This window comes from Dermacentor variabilis, chromosome 11 (assembly GCF_050947875.1).
Source record: "Dermacentor variabilis isolate Ectoservices chromosome 11, ASM5094787v1, whole genome shotgun sequence".
Classification (NCBI taxonomy): Eukaryota; Metazoa; Arthropoda; class Arachnida; order Ixodida; family Ixodidae; genus Dermacentor; species Dermacentor variabilis.
This window is the reverse complement of record NC_134578.1, coordinates 63,121,389-63,143,607: the sequence shown is the minus strand read 5'-3', so window position 1 is coordinate 63,143,607 and position 22,219 is coordinate 63,121,389. Positions and strand designations below refer to the sequence as shown.

The 22,219-nt window shown below is 43.4% G+C and overlaps 1 protein-coding gene across 1 annotated transcript; it reads right to left on the bottom strand.

The window, feature by feature from the left end:
* LOC142564198 (mast cell protease 4-like) lies at positions 1–20,926 on the bottom strand. Its single transcript, XM_075675102.1, has 8 exons — positions 20,811–20,926; positions 19,078–19,102; positions 18,913–18,986; positions 14,825–14,928; positions 13,405–13,543; positions 6,390–6,507; positions 2,861–3,015; positions 1–280 (listed from the first exon to the last, which is right to left on the bottom strand). Exons 1-8 carry the CDS (start codon positions 20,886–20,888, stop codon positions 68–70), a joined length of 906 nt encoding a protein of 301 aa, XP_075531217.1. The 5' UTR covers positions 20,889–20,926; the 3' UTR covers positions 1–67.
* Positions 20,927–22,219: the final 1,293 nt, after the last annotated feature.

Here is a 22,219-nt window from a genome sequence, read left to right as displayed (position 1 = left end):
ATGTGATTTTAATATTTCTTATTATGTGTTTCTCACAAGCATGTGTCCCATATTTGAATCCATGACATCAGTCATACGACCTGTATTCAACAATACGGTCCCATCTTCCCGTGGTACTGAGGGAATAGCTGATCCAGTTGATGTACATCGAAACTCTGGTTTGTATAGTGGGCGCTGGTCCACGGTTGGTCTTGTCGAAGAAGGACACAATCCCATACTGAAATGATTTGGTCTTTCTCCCTTTACGAGTGTACGCCGTAACCGGGCTGCCGGTATCTTCCTGCATTGAAAATTGCATGAGGTTAAACAAGAACCTTTTGGAAACATATTAACTTCTGTCAACGTTGCGAAATTTATAAGCATGTCCAAAATACACTTGCACTTAACTATACTATACTATACTACTATACCTCAACACCATTTATCAGACATAGGATTTCTGTAACGTTTGATCACTCTCATTTTATGAGAAACTTAGAAATTATAAGTATTCTTGCTTTTTTGCATAAAGCTGCATTCTTTTATTACGATCATCCACAAAGTACCTTAATTCTTTAATTGGTAGAAAATGTATCACATGACTTAAAATATTTTGCTCCCGTTTGTAATTTTTCTGCATACGCAATTTTTCCTTATGCTGCCGATACCTATGCTGAATATTATACGTTTTAGCATGTTGTTAGTTTTACCTTCATTATCACGTGTTAAGTAATTTTATTTTCTTTTACTGACACAGTTTACCTAGGTGAAATTCCAGATTGTTTGTAATAACATTTTTATAGCTTGACATGTTATCTAATAGAAATAAACGTGTATGCGCCCTTTCTTTTCGCGTAATTCCTATTCTTAGCCTCCTTTACTAACACATCGTTTACCTGTCTTTCTGTTTAATCTATTCTTATTAGAGAGTCCTGCCCACCGATCCAAGTTTCCTAGTAGCTTGGGCCTGAAGATATGTGCTCTCTACTGTCGTGCCGAGCAGACAAAATGAGCGAGTGGCTTTGCATCCGAACGAAGAACTGTCTGTTGGTTGCTCTCCCGCCTAGTAGAAAGTTCGGCCCACTATATTCAAGAAGACCGATCGTGAAATGTTACAGAAGTAAAAAAAATAATAATCATGAAATCCGGGTAAATGCGTGATGACCATGCAACGTTTCCAGGTTAGACAGAAAAGTTATTTATGCTGTGCCAGAAATACCCATTTAATCACAGGGAATATGCCATAATTATTTGCAAAACAAGTACAACGAAATGTGGCATGTTGGGACATAGCTTTCCAATGGCGAGATCTTTATAGTAAATGTTGCTAGGGTATTGTACACGAAGCTACGCTCACTCAGGCGTTCTAACGTCCGGTTGCCAACTATGTGGTTCTATATTAGGAAAAGTCTGACATCACCGGAAATGTGCTGTGCTGGGGCCATGATCACAAAATGTGGTGGATCGTTGTATCGACTAATATCACCTGCTTTTCAGATATTGGTGAACGCTTGAAATAATGTTATACTAGGTTGTTGCGATTACACACGGAAACCCATATGCGCGTTTTGTGTCATACATTGAACATCAATTCACGGCTCCAAGCGCCAGTGCAAATTGATGCTTTTCGAAAAAAAGAGACAGAACGCCGCGGCAATGTTGAGAAGCCTCGTAAGTGAACTATTTATAACATTAGGGGAAACTCTTGAGGTATCGGAACGCTGTGGACGTAATAAACGTACTCAGCTACGTTTATGTTTATGTGGTCCCGTGGAACCAAGGCCAGTTGGAGAAAATCCACTGTCGAAATATAGTGCTGTAATGTATTCAGCAGGTATTCTCATTTCATAAGTGTAGACGAGCTTTCAGAAAATGTATACAGTCAGTGTATTCTGAAAGCTCTTACGCAAAAGGTTCTAAGTTAAAGTATATGGAATATTATGGAAGAGGACTCAAGACTAATCAACGTGCGATTAATTTTAACCGAGTAATTCTAACAACACCACATGAAAACGATAATGATTAGCCGATCAAAAGGTGTAGCTGTATTTCTACTTCAGATAAGAAAAAAAGTCGTTCAGTAAATAATTTAATGCGCTGAACATATAAGCCACAACCGAATGTGCTAGAACGGATGGTAAAAATAGGAGCGCAGAAAATGTGGTGGCTTGGTAACATTTGCGAAATATGTAGGCACGGGATGAAATTGGCTGACGAAGTGGAAGAGTAATGACGGATTAGTTAGCAGCATTCTTCATGACTCGCATATAAGCTGGGGGATCGAGATGATCGGATATTCTACTGTGTGTTAGATTTGAGCTGCTAAATATAATATTCCTAATATAAAACGACGTTGAGGACCCTACGAAAGAACTTGCAGGTATGACTTTTGTCGTTCTTTCGCCTACGTCGTCAACGCTCACCTGTTCTAGAATGGTTAAGGTGGTATTTCGGCTTTGAGAAAAGAAATTTTTGTTTACGGTAGGCGATAGTTCAGCTTAGACCTAAATACATCCCGGTTCGTGGATAAAGTTTCGTGAGTTAATTAATGGTTTCATTTTACGCACAGTTTTTGAATCTACAGATAAAACATAGCACACAAGTCAAACGTCGTATTTGCGATGAAGTTCCGTTTGCAAACCCGTACGAACGCCCACTGCAAGTACACGTTGAGGAAAACAAGCGCTGAAAATTGTACTTCATTTGCAATTGGTAGGTAGTGAAATATTATACGAGGCGTTTCCTGTTGCCACCTTCGCACTTGGGTATATCGCTGTGTATTTGCTAAGGTACAATTCAATAACCCTTGTGGGTGAGAACGTGGAATGTATTACTGAAAATTGAGCACTTTCTAGAACCATCACAAAGTGAATTTACGTACCTTATACATCCTTTGAGTGTGATGTTTGGAGCACATGAGCAGCTTCTTGTTCACATGAACGCAATGATTCCATTGCTCAGTCAGTGCCGCACGACACTCATCGTCTGATAACGCCCTTGTCAGGTAATAGAGGATTCGATCAGCCTTCTTCCCATCTTCATGAAAAGAAACCGAATTCATTATTGTAATAAACAAAGAACAATGCATCAGTAAACTCAAATAACATGAGGCCGTTTATTTGTTCCGCAGAAGAATGAATCATTTATATTGTTTATTTTTTTTTGAGACCGTCCTACATGAATTACCTAAAAATATATATCTTAGGCAAAGTTAGTGTGATTCTCAGAGGGAAATCGTTCATGCGGTGCAATTGCCAGACATGAAGTACAAATTCATGTATTTCATTTATGTACTTGACTTTATGAGTGTGTCATGTATCAATGTGGCAAAGCAAGCTAATTAGAAGAATTGCCGTAGGCGTCTTGAAGAAGCCTCGCAAGAAATATGATGATTCTAGAGAATGGATCAACGTACCAAACTTCTTTAGCTCCTCTTTTATTTTTTTACTGTTTGGGTCCTATTTGTTCACGGTAAGTTCTAGAAAATATTTGTTCAGGGTCAGTGCATCTGCCTCTGTATTACCATATACCTATGCCTTTGCCTATGACTCTGGTAATGCAAAATATTCTATATTGCGTTGAAATATTTAAGAACATTCCCTCGGACACGTGTACAGCTCGTCTCCAATGCCCGCTCTTTTGCTTTTGCTAACCATAGCAAACTGGTTCAGACCGAGGAAACAACCCAACCCAAATGACATCAGCAGTGACTAACCATCAGGGAAAAGTGCAAAACTAGGCACGCAGGGAGACAAGAAGCCACAAGGCACGAAGCAATATCTTTCGCGTGCTCTGCGATTCCAAAACGAGTATGCTCTTCCGGTAATCGAAAATTTATATCAATCAAGTATGATAGAAGGCTGCACAAGTAGCACCCTGCTTGAATAACTCGCCCTTATCTCCATATGCTCAATGCAGTAATCATTTTTTTGCGTTTAAAGGAAGCTCTGCATTCATCGCAAAGGAGAATTACATCTGTGCTACCTGCACCATGCCGAATTATGCTAAAATGGTTTGCAACCCCGGCGTGGTTGTGGAGTGGGCTTGTCTTGGCGCTGCGTAGCCCAAGGGTGCGGGATTGAATCCCTGCTCCGGCGGCGGCATTTCAAGCTAAATGCAAGAATGCCCATGTACCAATAATTGGCTGTGCATTAAAGAAGGCAAGGAGCTTCCAGGCTACCCCCTCCCTTCTATGGCGTGCCCCATACTCACATCGTGGTTTCGGCACATAAAACTCCAGAATTTAATTTCAGGTTGTTCGCCAAATGAAGTCATTTTCTTTTCTGAAACGCTATGCTTTGCGTAGTCGTCACTCCTATGCAAGATGCATAGCGCTCTGACACTCATTCGCTTTGGAAATATATTGGCCCTGTCAATGAAGAGTAATCAACAGCGACAAAAGTACTGCGAGAAGAACAGCCAAAAACATGAAGGTTATGTTTTACATCTTTGTACTGGTTTTGTCTCTCTAGCTGTCGAGGCAAGATAATAGAGGGATAATATAGTGCCTAAAGCAGAAGTTGCGTAATAAGTAGCACTTCGAATTTCCTCTGTTCTCCTTGTGTCTTACCGAGACCTTATAATTGTAGTTGCTCTGTTTAACGTTTGGGTTGGTGGTTTCCCTAACATCATAAATAGGCACTACATTGTTTTCTTGCATATCGTTTCAGTAGAGAAATAGACAGTCTGGGTGCTTTTACTCGGATTCTCCTTAGCATTAGGCAAAATAAAACGGCCTGTGGCTTAATTTCCACCGCACATTTTATGTTTAAGTGCAAGGTGCTGATGTGTACTGAAAAAAAACTGTTCCTGAATTTATATAGGATTTTTGTCGTTTGGAGTTCCTATTAAAAGGTTATGTTTGCTTTTGTAAAGGACTGCTGCTAATACACTATAAACGACCGTATTATACTTAACCTATTTTTATGTTCATTTGTTTATAATGTTCGTCGTGAGAAACCTAAACTAAAGCGGAGTCATATGTCGGGCACCTAGCATTCATAACAGCTGCCCTGAGATTCGCAGTAAAACTCCACTCTGCGCTATATTTTTCCTACTAGGTGACTGTACCCTTCGGCACTTTATCCGGTAGTATATTTTAGGTATACTCGAACTTTTAGTAGCAAGTACTGAGAAAATTTCTGGAGTATTTTGGAAACTCATATTAGGAACTATGATTGCACAAGTGTGTCGGAACAACTCCTTTATTGTGTCTATTCAACTAATACCGCGTTCCTAATAAATATTTTACTAAGTGATGCAAAACAGTACTTCGGGGCTCAATTATTCCGATAAGAAGGGCGCTATAACGTAAAACTATTCCAAACTTTTCTATTCCAATTCTGCAATCAGTCCTCCGCAATTGGTCAAAAACTTTTTTGGACCACCCCTACTTTGCCTGTCTGTCACGCGATGTCACAAAAACCTCAATAGCTCCCCATCTGATATGACGTGTACACACTGATTATGCATGGTTTGACCGAACAAAAGAAAAATACTTATTTCGGATTCGATGTTTTCGCCATTAGCCCTCGGCTATTGGTCAAAAGTTTTCGGGCTGCATCCACTTCACCTGCCTGTCACGAGACGTCACAAAACTGCAAAATCCCACCGCGTCAAAGTGACGTGTACGCGTTGAAGATGCATTAATACGCCGAATAAAACTGAATTTTCTTCTGAATAGGCGCAGGCTGCCCCGTTCCGAAAGGAATAAAGGATGGCTTCCGCCGATCGCTCAGGCACTGGCTACTCGCACCTGCCAGAGAGCAAGGGTTTATTTGCGTATAATAAACTTTTCGCGTGGCCGTGTAACGTTTTTGACCCCTTTCGGCACGTTTACAACCTCGTTCTGCCAACTCTTCTTTGCTGAGGATCCGTTTTAGCGTCATTCTTAAGCTTCCGTTGCGTGCCACCGCAACTCTCGACCAGCCACCGCAAGCTAAGTAAGGGAAAGCGGACCAATCGCAGACGCCGGCACCACCCTCTTCATCCGGTTATCGATTTTCAGTGCAGTGGATCGGCCCCATAGAATCCTCCTCCACTTGCGCATGCTCCTCCCCTCTTGTCAGCCAATTAGATAAGACAAGGCGCTCAGTGTTGGCAATGTTATCCGTTTTTCAAGCAAATAAAAGTGACCTCCTATGAACGTGGAGAGCTTTTGATTGGTCTCTTCAGATAACCCTGCGGGTGACCGCCCGATGCTTGCGTCGGCGGTTACGCAAAAATGACGTCAGGAGTTTGAAATAAAAAGATATTGGAATAGTTTTACGTTATAGCGCCGCAAGTCCCGCAATGAAAAAAAAAGGTGCTCCAGTTTATCAGATTTCCGGCATATCACAACTACGTGTGGGTAAAAAGCATAAGGTAATTCTAAAACAACATTGATCCTGATACAGTTCGTGTATACTTACAAAAAATGGCGACGCCGAATCCAGCAAGAAGCATCCTTCCTGGCCTGGTTTTCTGCTGAGGTTTCGGGAGGCATACAGGCCTCACGAACCTATCAAATTTTGGTACGGGTTCTGAAAGCTGCGCCCAAACATTTACAAAAGTATTAGGGAAATCACAGTTTCGAAGGAAACATTGGGTATTCGGGTACACAGTCTATATTTCTTCTCGCTTGCTTCAATATCAGCAAAATGCTATGAAGTGTAGCATCTCAAACTGTAAAAGAGGCAACCAGTAGTATTGATTTGGCCAAGCCTTCTTGAAAATGTGCGTGCCCAGATACCTCCATGTGCACGCAACCATAATCCTCAGGACGATGCAAGCTAAACCACGGAATGCGGGATAAGTGATGCACAGTGAATCAGCTGGTCCTGATCTCTGCACAGCGGTTTATTGACACTGATGTTGCCTGGTTGCAGCCATGCGCTTAGCTATACAATTGGTTTCTTCCGCTGCTGTTCGCACCTTGCGAGGAGGCGCCATAACGTGTGCCGAAGAGCAAATACAGGTGTACAGACTACGTGGATCACATATCACATCCCTTCAACCATGGCACGGTATGTTGAGTTTGATGGCGATGGTACTTATGGTTTATTGACATCCCCTTCGCAATAAGGTTGTGACAAATATCCGGCCGGCCTGCTTGAGTTAACCAGGTCCAGCTACGGGCCGCATGAAATTTCTATATCTAACTGCTGTCGAGACACCTTGTGGATTATAATGAAACTTCAATGCAGCATTTGTACGCATCGGCCCTACACGGCGTGCATGTCACATTGCGTGTCAAAAAGCTCGATACGATGCTAATGGTGATGATGATTAATATTTAATGACGTCCCCTGTCAAACGAGGCGGTGAGAAATAATCACCTAGCCTGCTTTATGTAATTAGGGATGCTGTACAAGTTTTTCACTAGACCAATACTTATGCATCTCTATATCCTTCTTTCTCTTCCTCAAGACCTCCCTGTCTACCTTATACCGCTAACTCTTAAACAAAATTGCACCTTTTGAGTCGTATCTTGCCACGCAACAATAATCGTCTTATGTCGTGTCCGCATTTCCATTCTTCCAAGCTGCGATTCCGCTACTTCCAAGTCCAGAATGGCATGCCTGTGATCAGCATGACAGCGCATTCTCGAAAGGAAAGTAGCGAACGCAGCGTTTTCAAGAAAGGAAATGCAAGCAAGACAGATGACGATTATTGTTGTGTGGAAAATATACAACCCAAAGTATGTGCGTTACTTTAACTGTGTACCTTTGCAACTGCTACATGAGGTGCCTCCGCGTGTAATAATATGCAAATTCAATGCAAAGGGTGCTCTACATACGCTACTCGGTGCACACTCACATCTTGGCCCAGTTCACATTTTTGTTAGGGAATTTCTCACCCGGTTACTCCTCTTTCATCATGTAAACAGTCCATTTCTAAGAGACATTTTGCAACTTATATTAATCTACCTCCCAGAAATAGTTGTGCCGTCATTCGTTAGAGGTGCACTAAGGGCTCCTTGGGGCTTCATGAAGGAGGTTGATGAAGGCTTTCACTTTCTTAAGGCTTACATTAGTATGGATTATATTTTTGCTCACTCCCGCAAAGAAATTTATGCTGCACCCAAAGCAAATTGATTTCTTTTCCGCAGTATTATGCACCTTATTTGGAATGTCATCACCTAGATGTACTTAAGCGTATCCATCGAATGATCATTCCTCTAGGGATCAAAACTTTTTTTTCGAGTTACATTCGGCAACCCTTTCTGTCAAAACCACTTTAGAAAAATGGGGCTGTTTCGTGCCGTAGTCGATAAACTGGCGCTGGTGTCCAGATGCTGAAACGATTGGCCACTATTTCGTAAATTGTAGGGATGCTGTGTTCTTCTTGGACATTCCTCAAAGAACACGTAAAGAGGATTTAGGTGTAACACCATAAACAATTCGTTTCCTGCCTTTCATATATCCCTGTGACACACCATATGACATTTAAATGGTACTCGGCCTGCATAGCCTTTTGCGCAGTAGTGTGTGCGACAGGCATGCGGAACCTGTGCGAAGCACTCGGTCAATTTTTCAGGAAACTGTTGCCAGCGTGCGTAGTGTGTACGCTGCATAGCAAACAGCGCCGGGCTAGATTCCTTTATTGGAAGCTTGCACGTGCTTGCCTTACTTTTATGTATGTTTTCAGTTGCCTCAAATTTACTATGCTACTGCGTAATAAAAAAAAGCTGGCGTGGCTCAGTTGTAGAGTAACCAACACCCACGTCGCTGGCCCGGGTAGAATTTCAGCGGGAAATTGCTATTTTTTCTCATTCCCGGCGATAGCTGCAACGGACACCAGACACCTATGGTGGAGGCGGCGGCGGACACCACTGCCAGTCGAAATGGCTATTGGAATGAGCCCCCATAACAGCTTACGCTCTACAAGATTGATAGAACGAGACACTGTTCTGTTGCCAATGCCTCGTACCGTCCTTTTTCCCCGTGTAGTGTACCCTTGCGCTGTACAGCCATCATTCCTTCCAACAGGCTCGGGATACTGTCATTGCTCTTAAAGGCTATACTTAATTTTCTCGGTGACGATTCCTTGTTCCCTATTTACAATTCCAATGTTACCTTGTATATTATTGCCAAATGTATTCTGCCTGCGTTCCGTATCCCCGCTTTTAAAGTAAACACATTTGTTCAGTTTAGCCAGCTGGCTTTTCTCTTCAATTTTCCTTACCCTTTCTTCAAAACTAACTTTGCTCGGCGCTTATCTTTCATTATAAGAAGCCCAACCTCTGTTCACTTGCATTGCTTCTTTTCTGGTCTTACTCTAGGCCCTGAAACCAGTCGGGCCACTTACGTCTGGTTAACCTCCATGTCCGCCGAGACTTCTGATTTAAAGCACATAAATGCACGTGCGAACATTTGCGCGGGCCCCGTTAATGTATTCCAAATTTGCCGCACCATATCGTATTTATTGTAGTCCCATAGCCATTTATGTCATATTATTGCTGCATATTAGGTTATCGTTGCAGATGCTTCACTTGGTCTTTCCTTCTTGTATACATACACGACGCTATTCATATAGTTTAACTCTGGGTATACCTTTCGAACACGGACGCATCGCGCCTTCTCATTGAGGATGCGGCACTTGCATTAAGTGATACTTGACGGCCGCACAACAGGTAACCCGCTTACGGGTAATTGTTCGCATTTTTCTTTTATATACGCTTTGTTCATGACTATAGCCACCCGTTGCTGGCTCGAAGCACTATCATTTCGCACTATCGTCCTGTTCATACGGTATATATAAGCCACGGAGCCGTCCAACTTGAGAAGAGGTTACTAGGTACCTAGATCCCACATATGCCAAGACCATGCGAAGCAAGCTGTGAAGAGCTTGTCTTCAAAATGCCTTGCTAGTGTAGGTAAAAACATCGAAACAAAAATGATTTTCTGTCCCTTAATATCCTTTACATTCCTAAACCTGAAATTTGCGTTAGTGGTTTTTAACTTTAATACCGTTGACCATAGAGAGATTTGATGGAATTATCATTTTCTTCCAACTTCAGATATTTTAAACCTGTTATCATGAATTCTTTTATATCTATCTATCTATCTATCTATCTATCTATCACTGGGCCACGTACGCCCACCAATTGGCCTAAGTTGTCTGCCATCTGTGGGCACTGAATATGTGGTCATTTCATCGCCATTAGCCTTTGCTTACACATGCGACTCTCATGATGTCGCCAATGTTACGCTTTACCTGTCACACAGTCATGCATTAGTTATCATACTGCTCATGATTACCTTTTAATTAATTTTACATTGGCAACAAGTGTCTCGTGTAAAAAACAAGGACGCAGGCAAACGAAGTGCAAACTACGAACTCCTTAGTTTTGTTGAATACAGGTCACTATAAAAAGTACAAAAATGCTTGGCTGAGGCCGTTCCATCGCAATCATTCCAGCTTTGTCATTCGGCTATTGTCATGGCGTCATCGAAAGCCATAGTCATCGCAGAGTTGTCGTCATGTCATTGCTGTCGTCCCTTCGTCGTCACGATATCGTTTTTCCGTCGTTATCAATTACTAAATTTTATCATCATCGTTTGTTGCATGAGAGGCCATACCGTCGTCGTGATGCCGTCGGAATCGTTTATTGTCATCACTTCAGCTTCGTCATTGGACTTTCGCCATGCCGTCATCATTACACCATCGCTGTTGTACAGTGTTTGGTATATAGTCATCGTTACACAATCGCCATTATCCTATCATCCTGTTACCGTTGTCATGCCATTGCCGTCATGAGGTCGTCGTTAAGCATTCGAGGTCATAGTGTCGTCCCGTCATTTTGGTCGTTACATTGTTGTCATTCTGACTTCGTCATTCCACTCGCTCCATGCCATCATCTTCGTACAGTCGGTATAACATCGTCGTCATGCCGTAGTCTCCGTTACCGTTTTGCTATCGTGATCCCTGCAGAAGCGTCGTCTTACTGTCATGATGCCGTCGTTATCACACTGCTTTTACCGTTCGATTACGTCAGTCCTTCATTGCCACCCCATTCTCTTCAGTTCCGCCGTACAGTCCTTGCCATGCCACCATGTTTAAGGGTGACCTTGGCAAGCCAGTTCCACAGAAAAAAAATGAGGTACCCTTCCCCTACTGGAAAATGGGGGTAAGCGAAACTTGGCCTGCGTGCACCTGGCATTCGTCACGGTTAAGTAACCCGCAGTTAACGGTGTCGGATTGCTTCGGCCACCCGCTCCCTCGGCTCGGGATCTTCTTCTCATTGGTGTTACATTGTCTTGGCTCGGGCGGCTCTGTCGGTTGGATCGGCCCGCCGACGGATAGCATATTTACGGGCGAGTTCTCCCCGCGCGTCTCCTCCACGTGGTTGTCCACAACACGCTCGACGAACTGATCGAAGCTCAACGCAACGCTCAGGTTCAGCGCCTTCATCGTTCGCCGACCGGTCGCTACACCCTCTCTTCCATCGGTCATGACACCTCTTCCCACCCCCCAGACCTGGTCTCACTACCTCATGCTCTTCGGGCAGCCTTTTCCATCAAGCCGCTACCCAAGAATATGCTCGCGGGACACCACGGCGCCCGTCGCCCAGCCGGTGCGGCCATGCTTCACGCCAAGTACGCCGACCACCCGGCCATCGCCTACATGGATGTGGCCCGATACGCGTCGCCCGGGGACGCCTTCGCAGTCGTCTCCGTCTCGCCCTCCTTGTCGCCCTCGGGGCCGACAATCACGACCGCCACTGTTCGAACGCCGTACGTCGTCGAGGCTGAGGAGGCGGCCATCGCTTTAGCTGCCACCTCGACCGAAGCCAGCGTCATACTCGCCGACTCCAAGCACGCTATCTCAAATTTTGCCCGACGTCTCGTCTCGCCTACCACCTTACGGCTCCTTCGGCCACTCCCACTGGAGAACGAACCGTGTCACATTGAACTGGTCTGGGTGCCCGCCCACTCGGGCCACCCCGGCCACGAGTCGGCTCACCAACTTGCTCGAGGATTCGTCCACCGAGCGGTGGGCCCCTCTGCGTCGGACGCCCCTGAGCCGGAGCCCCTACTTACCTACCCCGGCATTACCCAGCACTATCGCCTCGAACGGTACGCCTACCCATCCCCACATGGCAATTTTCCCAAGCGGTCCGAGATCACCTGGCGTCGCATCCAGACCCGCCCCTTTCCGTGCCCCCTAGTGTATTCGCACATCCACCGTGGTGTCATTGATCCACGCTGCTCCCTGTGCGACCACGTTGCCTCGTCGAACCACAACCTCTGGGGCTGCCAGGAGGACCCCCGCCCGCCGACCTCGTCTCGCCACCCCCCACCGACGAACAATAGGAGGCCCTTCTCTCCAGCACCGATCGAGACATCCAAACACGGGTCCTGGCACGAGCTGAAGACGCCATCGTGAAGTACGGCCTGGCAGCCAACGTAGCTTAGCCTCTCTTATATCTTACCCCTTCTAATAATAAATTTGACACTCACTCACTCCCCGCCACTCGTTCAACGCTAGCGCTTCCTCGGGAGAACGTACATGGCGTGGCCATCCCACCCGTTTTCCGAGAATGACTGAACGAAAATGAAGCCGGCGCAGCGCGCTCGAAACCCTTTCCTGCCTTAGGATGGATAGTTGGGCGTGTTGGTTAAACATGATCTGAAGCAAAGGCGCTAAAACGACGGAGGACAAAGAAGAAACACACACACAAAGCGCCACTTCCAACAATGTTTAATCAGGGATAAGCGTCGCTGTTTTATACTAGTAACATAATCACAGTCACGCTATCACTATCAGTCACTATCACGCAAAGAACTGCTTTACCTGAACGCGAATGCGCCCTGGGAAACTGTGATTGCGTTCCTAGTATAAAACAGCGACGTTTATCCCTGATTAAACATTGTTGTAAGTGGCGCCCTGTGTGTGCGTGTGTTTCTTCTTTGTCCTCCGTCGTTTTAGCGCCTTCGCTTCAGATCCTTTCCTGCCCGTTCCCAGGCAGGCGGATGCGAAATGGGTTTGACTGGTTACGCACAACTGCTGTGGTCTGGGAGCAACTGTCTTTTTTTTTCGTGCGACCACGACAACCTCACTTGTAAGCCCACACAAGCTTGGCTTGAAAATGGGACGACACCAGCACAGGGAATGTCGAATGCAGCAGAAGCAGCGGAACTATCTGAGAGGCAACTACAGACAACTACTTTGCTTTTGTGATAATCGCATTGCCATTGACAGCCATTGTGTGAATGGTCATGCCACGATTTTTGGGGACTGTATACGTCAAAGCTGCATAATGTTGAACAATCTTCTGAGGAACCGAAAACGAAGACATGTCCTAGGCACTTTGTTTTCATAAAGTAAGCTTCGTTCCAGCACAGCCGTCCTGAATAACATTTTATAAATGGTTGTTTCGGAAGAACATGTAAAATTAGAAATGCATGCAGCGTCTGATATTGTGTTAAAGAGTTGACTCACCTTTAGCAAAGCAATGTCGTAACCATTAGAAGGATGTCGATACTTTTCATGAATTATCGCATGAGTAACCTCAAGAGAACGACCGCTGAATGGTGCGGTGCTGTTATAGTATGCCAAAATCTTGCGGTATAATGTGTCCCTGGAAGAACGTACATTTGAAAAAAAAAAGAAGTTTGTGGAATTTGCAGAGAACACTTCACTGAATGCCAAGTATTGCAGGCATATTGAAACTAACACAAAAAATATCTGCTACATTTTACACCTTATAGACGGCCAGATTTTGCTGTTTCAAAAGAGAAATCGATAAATGGTATTAGGGCCTTTGAAGGATGCACTAGTTATGCTCTTACGGATGAAGCCAAAGTTACCTTGCGCAAACATGAAGACCAGCATGCTAGTTCGACTTAGAAACCGGTGTCTCTAGATGTGAGGCTAAAATATGAAAATGACGTATGGTCCTAATAAGATAAAGCAGGCACCACAACCACGTCCCCATGCTTGCTGCTCAGTCCTTTTCCTCCCTCTTTGCCTTTCACGTGGCATCAGCACAGCAACGGTATCATTTCTTCTAAGGATATACAATGTGTGTCCAGCAACTTGTGTGTAACGAAGTTTGAGACTAAAAGATGTAATCTTGAACGCATCTTAGCCACACACATAAAGGAGACACTCAGAAAAAGAGCAATTAATATATTGAACGTGCAGCTGGTTCCCTGTGGTAGCACCGCCTTACTATCGTGTCACTTTGCATTCTCAGGCATTTTGTTATAAACTTCTCCGGGGCATATGATGGTCTGTAACACTGTACAATGCATACAAATGGAGATATTCTTGCCTTCATCCAAGATGATAATCATAGCAGGTCTTTCTAAGGCATTGGCTCTTAACCAGCACAAAAGCTAGGATTCGCTTTTATTTTTCATTGTACGTATGCCTCAGCAAATGCTATCGGAGTGAAGCTTCATTTCACTTTGTGGGCTTTCACAAAGCAGGCATTGTACTGTTTAACACGAGAACACTCGATGCAACCTTCTAAAGCCGCAAATACAAAGACAACAAGCATCAATTATGATACGATGCGCGCAAAAATTTGGCCTGTTCGAGTTGTATGAAATTGGAAAGTCGCACACAACTGGAGTGAAGATGTATGATGTGTGCTAGCTTCCATATTTGTGCTGCGATTTGAGGACTGGCAACAACATATATCAGCTGCGCAGGTATAAGAGTTCTCGACATAAATATATAAGAGACAAGCCACAAAGCGTTTATATGAAATAAAATTCAGCCACGTGTTCAACCGCATTAGGTGCTATTAAATTTTCTTATACTATGCAACAGTTACACTTACAATGCCTGTTTAGAAATGCCACCTTGTAGTATTTATCTGTGATACATGCAGTACTTGTCTTATATGCATTACCGGTCTTTTAGGCAGTTCGCAGCAGTCAGTACTACGTCCGGGGTAATGAGGCTTCCGCCACAATTTATTACTTTTCCGTTCCAACGTATCAGCTTGATGTGAACCTATAAAAAAGAACAACTGTGTCAGTATTTTCCTTTTGCAGAGCGACGAAGACGAGCTAAAGGCTAAAAAATCTAATTGGGCTCTTTAAATACCTCAGAACATTGCTAAAAGCATCAGACAGTTTTTCTTCAGTGCTAATGAACAAACTATTGTGGCAATAGGAAACACATGAGCGACAACTGATTTCTGGGATATGTCAGCTACTCATTATTTCCCTAATATATTTATTTGGTTGCAGCTAGCTTGCTTCAATATTTTATCACCTGGCTAACTTCATGTCTAGCAACATCGCTTCCGTATATTGTGAATCCCGTATTTTAAATAACAGCTTTACCTTAGTGAGAGACACTTACTACTCTGTAGCTACAAGTTTTCACAGAAGTTTTATCGAGAAATTATATTTTGGCTATACATTTTACCAACTAACGGCGGAAATAATCTGTTTGTGACGTTTCAAACATCATTGTTTTTATTATTCTGCTTTATGCCTGAATATACAATATGTGAAAACGTGCTGCTTTGTGTTAATAAGAGGTAACAAGACTTAAGCTAGCAAGATTTCCTGTTTCCGCTCAGTATTCATGAGGGCGTCCTAGGTTGGGTCGATGGCGTCGCCCATTTTCTTCTTTTGTATACATTATTAAACCTTAGGTGAGCGATAAATAACATCGAGGTGAGACCACCAACGTGGGCTCTCAACAACAATAAAGTTATTTTTAGAAAGTGCTTAGGACATCATTTAGGATCAGTATCGATGTGGATGGATATAGCAACTATTTATAAGGTGTGCACATCATGATTTCTAAAGCACTACCTTTGCCACTGTAATATCTAGCCCGAACTCCTTTGACAGTCTAAAAGAATACTACCCCTGCTGAAAACTTCTGCACACTACCGGTTCTGTGCGGTTTCCCTCCACGTATCTATAGGTCGAGCATCAGCACAATTAAGTTCTTTCCTATAGAAGCGTACTTATGCTAAGCCACGCCAAAGACCTAACAAGCGCAACAATGTTTCTTGCGAAATCGGCGAAATAAAATCCCTTTGTCACCTTAAACTGGTGAGTAAGTTGCACCTAAGGCGTTATGAAGTAACCTAACACATACATGTTCTCAAAAATGCAATCTTTGGGCGTAAGCATAGCCTTTCAGATACAAATATTAATGCGTGACAATAGAGACTTCCCTTACGCAACGCCAAGCTATTTACTAAGACCATATATTCTCAGTTCAGGTTGAAGCATCAAACTATGGTGTCTAAGGAACTTTACCTCAAGGGGTGCTTTATCCAGAGCATCTGTAACTGTATGTAGTGGGTGTAAACTATCCAGCGAATCAGAAGGGTTAACAAATACACGTCAAATATTGTAAACAACTGCCATAACGACACCTTTAAATATTGGTGGCAAGTATTTCCAAATGAATAATTCTTTATCACGCGGAAGTAAACAAGAAGAAGTAAAACTAAGCATGATTGATTCATGAAGACGATATAACCAGTGATAATTATTAAAATGTGAAAATGAGGACACGAGATAATTCCAGGTATAATTTCCACTCTGACGCACTTCAGAGTCACCTCTTTTCAAGACAGAACTGAGTGTTAACGGATAGTCTCTCGCGGCAACCGAAACATATGCAATATTCTACGATGAAAAATACCCCATCTAAACAGATACGCTGAGAGCAAAATATATGTGAACATAAGCGGTTTGCCAGTCTTCACGCTGTTTCTTCGATAAGAAATGTCACGTCGCCACACGCGCACCTTGCATTACACAACAGATCAGTAGTGTTGTTAGGTGTGACGTCAGGCACCATTCGGCATTTTTGAGAACGACTGGAAAATAAACCATTACTGCATATTTTTTTAAATTAAGCCATATACTACTACTATACCTACTAGAGCAAACTTGCAGAGCATCAAAAGTAAAAATAAATAAAGCAACAAATCATTAGGAGTTCCTTGTTGCTTTTATGACGGCATATCGAGTCACACATGAATGGATTCACTTCGAAGCTCCTTTGTGAACAAGGAAATAGTGTTTAGCAATGTAGGATTGTTTACTCAGGTCGGCCACACCTAGTACGCTTAACATTATGACTGATTTGCTTAATAAAGAAATAACAGACGTGACATGTAAAATTCTTTTTTTTTTCAGACATTTCCTTATTTTCTGCGAGACAACCTTGAGACACGTTTGCATGACGAGATACGGTACTTCTAATAAGGTAAATGTATTTTGGTATTTTACATTAATTTGGATTAGGGGAACTCATTTTCTGGCACTTGACCATTGGAAGTGTCTACAGGAGGTGGTTTGTGTGATGGCACTAATACATAATGACCAACCCTTCCCCTATCGGAAAATGCGGGTAAGCGAAGCTAGTCCTGCGTACACCTGACCTTCCTCACGGTTAAGTAACCCAGAAAGTAATGGTGCAGGATTGCTTCGGCCTCCCACTCCCTCATCTCGGGATCTTCTCGTTGCTGTCGGATTGCCTGCGCTCGGGCGGCTCTAAACGCTGGATCGGCCTGCTGACGGTGATCCCTTACACGGGCAACTTCTCGCCGCTGCTCGTCGAAGGCTGCCTGTTCCTCAGGGAACGCAGAAAGCAAGGCCGTCCCATCCGTTTTCCAAGACTGAATTCGATGGAAATGAAGCCGGCGCAGCGCGCGGGACACCATTTGCTGCCCTTTACTTCTTTGGCGGAAGCGAAACGGCTCTGATTGGTTACGCGCGTGGCGAGAGCGAGCGCCTATGCAGCTGGAATCCTTGCTGATGACTCACGCCCTGGCGCAGGCGCAGGTATCAACTCATCAAACTGTCTTTTCCCGCAGCTGGTCTGTTCTTGGAGCAACTTTTTTGTGTGTGTGACCAGCACAACGCCAATTGGGAGCCAATACAAGCTTTGCTTTGAATAAATATCTGCGATAAGGGTACCGGGTGCAAATCAGATGGTGTTGTGGCTGCGTCAGTTTCCTACGAGGTCTGCCAAAGCAAGCCGTTCATGTAACGACGGAAACGAGATGATTTTCGGAACAGCAATAGATGCCCGCTCGTTCTACGATCGCTCGGACCAAACAAGCAGAGCATTGTCCGACCCACGTCAGCGTTGGAGAACATGCGACTTCGACCTGTGTGGAGCGCGCGCCTGCCCTCACGCCAGACGCGCACTCTTGACTGGCCATGCTAGGACAAGCCGCAGTTGTACTGTATTTATATTGAGCGTGGAAACGAATGCATCCAGATAAACGCTGACTCGAGCACATCGTGAAAGTGCATAACTTCCCATAGCATGCAATTTTCCCACTCACTGGGCTCTGGGATCTGGCTCTGTTGTCAATATCGAAAGTTTGTGCGCCCGGTACTTTTATTATTGAAAATTAGGCCTGAGAAAATTGCAGCTTTTTCGAATTTCATAGGTATGCACAAGTTATTGCTATCAGGGAAAAAATAGAGCGCATTCACCTGGTTGTCCTCAGGTTAAGAAGCAGAGCCGAAGGTAAAAATATTTTGTGTTAAGAAATTCACTATTTCAGAAGGCCCCGTAGTTTCGAAGTATAACCATACCCACTCGGTACCAAGGACAACATAATCACTCATGTTTATACAATCGCTCAGTCAGCCAATGAATGCATGAGGGGAGTTAAAGTAGCCCTATGTAACGGAGAAAGCAATGTCTGGCTGTCCACGAGATATAAAAGTAAGTTTCTTCAAGACATGCTAATGAAACTTGGTCTTTGCAAGTTCGCCTACCTCCCTGGTTCACGTTCGCATATTTCCTTTCTCAAATTCAAGTTTACTGCAAAAAGTTAGTTGAGGCTTTAACGAAAAACCATAATCATTTTATCAAAAGACTCCATCAATGTTGTAGAAATTTATATGGAAAGTTGTTTTTGTATATTCGGCATAAACCATTCAGGGCAGGGAGACAGCAGATAGCTTAACTAAATCGTCTCTTCAAACGCGCATATCTTACCAGCCATGGGACTTGAGGCCTTGACACGAAGGACCCGTTGATAATTTTTGGAACTGGCTCCGACAGGCCGCAATCTGAAATATTTACAGTCAGTTTGGGGTAATATTGTCAAGTCTTGTCGCTTTCTTGCAGTAAATTTGATATTGCATATCAAAAACTACTCACACTTGTAGTTCCGGAATTTGCTTGCCTGTGACGAATTCAAAGTAAGCAAAAGATAGGAAGTCAGTAAAACCTTCTGTCCGGCATTTGCTCGTTTGTTGTTCTCTTTACCAAAAGAATAGACTGACTCTCGGCATTGTGATATTTATTGTCAAAGAAAATTTCAATTTGATAGTAACAGAGTATGTTGTTTATATTCCATATGGTTTTCAAACAAAAATCGCTGAAATCAAAAGAGTATAATTCAAGCCTAGAATAACATTGTAATAGTTGTCCAACAGCCTACCGTAGAGCGCATGTAACACCTGAAATTTTCGTTGTTCGCTCCCTTTTTCGTATGCAGAAACATCTGCAGGAGTTTCATTGCGGTAAATTCGACATAAAGCTTATATTGGTTATTTTATATCATGCACCAGTTGGAAGAAAGAGGGTTGGGCATGAGATATGTCAACTTTCATGAGTTGAACAGAAGTACGCAATGGTATCTAAGCTATGAATGTTCAGAACGGCTTGATTGTGGGCTTGTAGGAACCTAATTGATGCATTTTTACTGTTGTCCTCACGCGAAATGTGGACCTCCATAGGCAGAATTATTCCAGCCAGTGTTTACGACTTCGGATTAGCAGAGGCAATACGTCACTGTTCTTCCGGTGGCGCTGTGCTTCACTAAAGTGAACTTGTATAAAGTTTCAATTTGCTCATAATTGCTGAGTGATTGACTGAGTGATCGAGAGGTGTACCTTGATGTGCTACGCCCAGATGTGGTATCTGTTCATAACATTGCTTATCCTGTAAACTTTCAATGCGTTATTGTCACCCATGGCATGCTATTTTGCCCACTCCATCAACTTGTGTTTAACCCGGCATCATGAAATATACTAAGTGCTTTTCAGGCCTGTCCGGGTCCACATAGAAAATTTCGCGCGTCTTTACTTGCTTTGATCACTTTCACGCATTTATTGTATTATTCTGATAGTGTCGCAGCTCGACCTTGTATCATTGCAAGTTATAGTCACTACTTCTTGCTACTAGTAGATGCGCTGTATTTCCCTAATACGGAAAACATTTGTGTATTTTACTTGTGTGCCGTTTTTCATGCATATTACCACCTTTAGAAGTTTCTTATTGTTATGCCCACCGTATGCAATGCCCGATTCTGGTCCCTTAGGACAAATTAATTACAGAAATGAAAGACAACAAATGAAATTGTGTTTTTTCCTTTTACGTCTATTGACATGCAGTCGCCATGGTCAAGGGTGAAATGTACTTCCTCGGGCGAAGCAGCGTCGCACCATACATAATGTACCACAACGACGTAAGCAAAATGGGACTATCTAATTATATTGCTTTATAATATTCTTCACGAAAAATGCATCATTTATATGATGACTGAACTTCTTAGGACGTCGGTTTCACTTACATTAAAAGTAAGTAGAAAGTACAGCTTTACGGCCCACATCACCTAATTGACCAACATTCAATAATGAGGAAAAAATTGATAGAGCGAGTGCAAGCAGCATCGTGAAGTACCTTAGTATCAGTAGTATGTATAGCGGAGCTCACAACGTATGTTTCTAATTTCTCCAGAGGTATATCACAGCGCAGATTAACAGATGCCTGGGATAACCTTGTCACGCATCTTCATATACTCCGCAAAAATTTAAAAGCAGCATAGCGAAGCATTTAGCACGAGCTAATTCAAAAGGAGCAATATATATTTTTTTTAAACTTCTCACCTGAGCTTCTGGCCATATCGAAGCAAGAGAGAAAAGCAGCAAGGTAATTCCGACTCGCGCTTTTGGATAGCGAGCCATTACGTTTATTCTAAGTGCCGTTGATGTAATACGGCCGCTCCCTTGGCAAAAGGGTAATGCTCAAGTTTGTATTGCCCTTTTATTATGAACGCACATGTTTGCTGTTGCCGGACCCAGCAATCAGCTTCTTCTATGTAACTTCATCTTGTGCGGTCCTAGCCTACAAAACGCGATGTTCATATATCGTTGGTAGCGAGAAGGCTCCCATATGTCAGGGCGCACTGCGACCTACTTGCACGCAGGAATCGAACGAATCAAACAACTCCCACGTGCGCTTGGGTATGAACAAAAGCAGTATTTCTGACGCCTACAGCGCTGCTGTCAATGAGCATGAAAAATCTATATACCATTGGGATATGTTGCTTACAAATGTGTTGAGCTGAAAATGGCAAGTAAGGCGAGTTGACATCGCACTTTTGAAGTGCCTTCGCAAAGTTCCTCTGTAGCTCTTTTAATCGAGGCCGTGCTGAAGTTTGCTGAATAGGAAGTCAAATAAAACGAGGGTATAAAGTACGCTCGCCCCATTTGCGGTGTCATTAGTTTTAAGCGTAGTGATGACAACTATTCACGAAACCAAATGCCATTGCTGAAACTTTTATTAAGACGACGTGGAATAGGTGCTGATTACGAATAGGCCTCTGTACCAGAATAGCACTCAAAGAGTGGTTTGACTGACAGCGCATGTAGCTCAATAATAAATCTATTTTATTATAACAGGAAAGCTTCGGCCGAAGCAATATTTAGTCAATAAAGTAGGTATGTATAAGCTGCATCTGACCTTTTTAGGCGCTAACCTGACCGAAACTATATCTGTACAATAAAACGGAATTTGATAGCTCAGGAAATATTTAGTTGCAGGCATGCAAATAGTCAAGTTACGTGAGGCTGCGAAACGCAAGCTTCTATGTAGGCCAGGCGTCCCTCTTGTGGAGCAAGCACACGTTTCCCCGAAAATGCGTTAATTGAATGAGGAATCCAAATCGGCAGAATCCGAGATACAATATATGGATTCCTCGAATAAGAAGTAAGGAATACATTAAGGGACAAAAATGAAAGTTGTGCATGAACCCATAGATTATCTTTAAAAACGTATTGGTTTTTACGTGCCGAAATCACAATCTAATTATCCGATAAACCTCAGTGGGGGACTCCAGAATCATTTCGAGCACCTGGATTTCTTTAACGTGCACCTAAACCTAAGAAACCGGGTGTTTTCGCAATTCGCCCCACTGGAAATGCGGCCGCCATTGCCGGGACACATTCCCGTGACCTCCTAGTTTATCAGCCCAACACCATAGTCACTAAGCAACCATGGCGGGTACATAATTTTA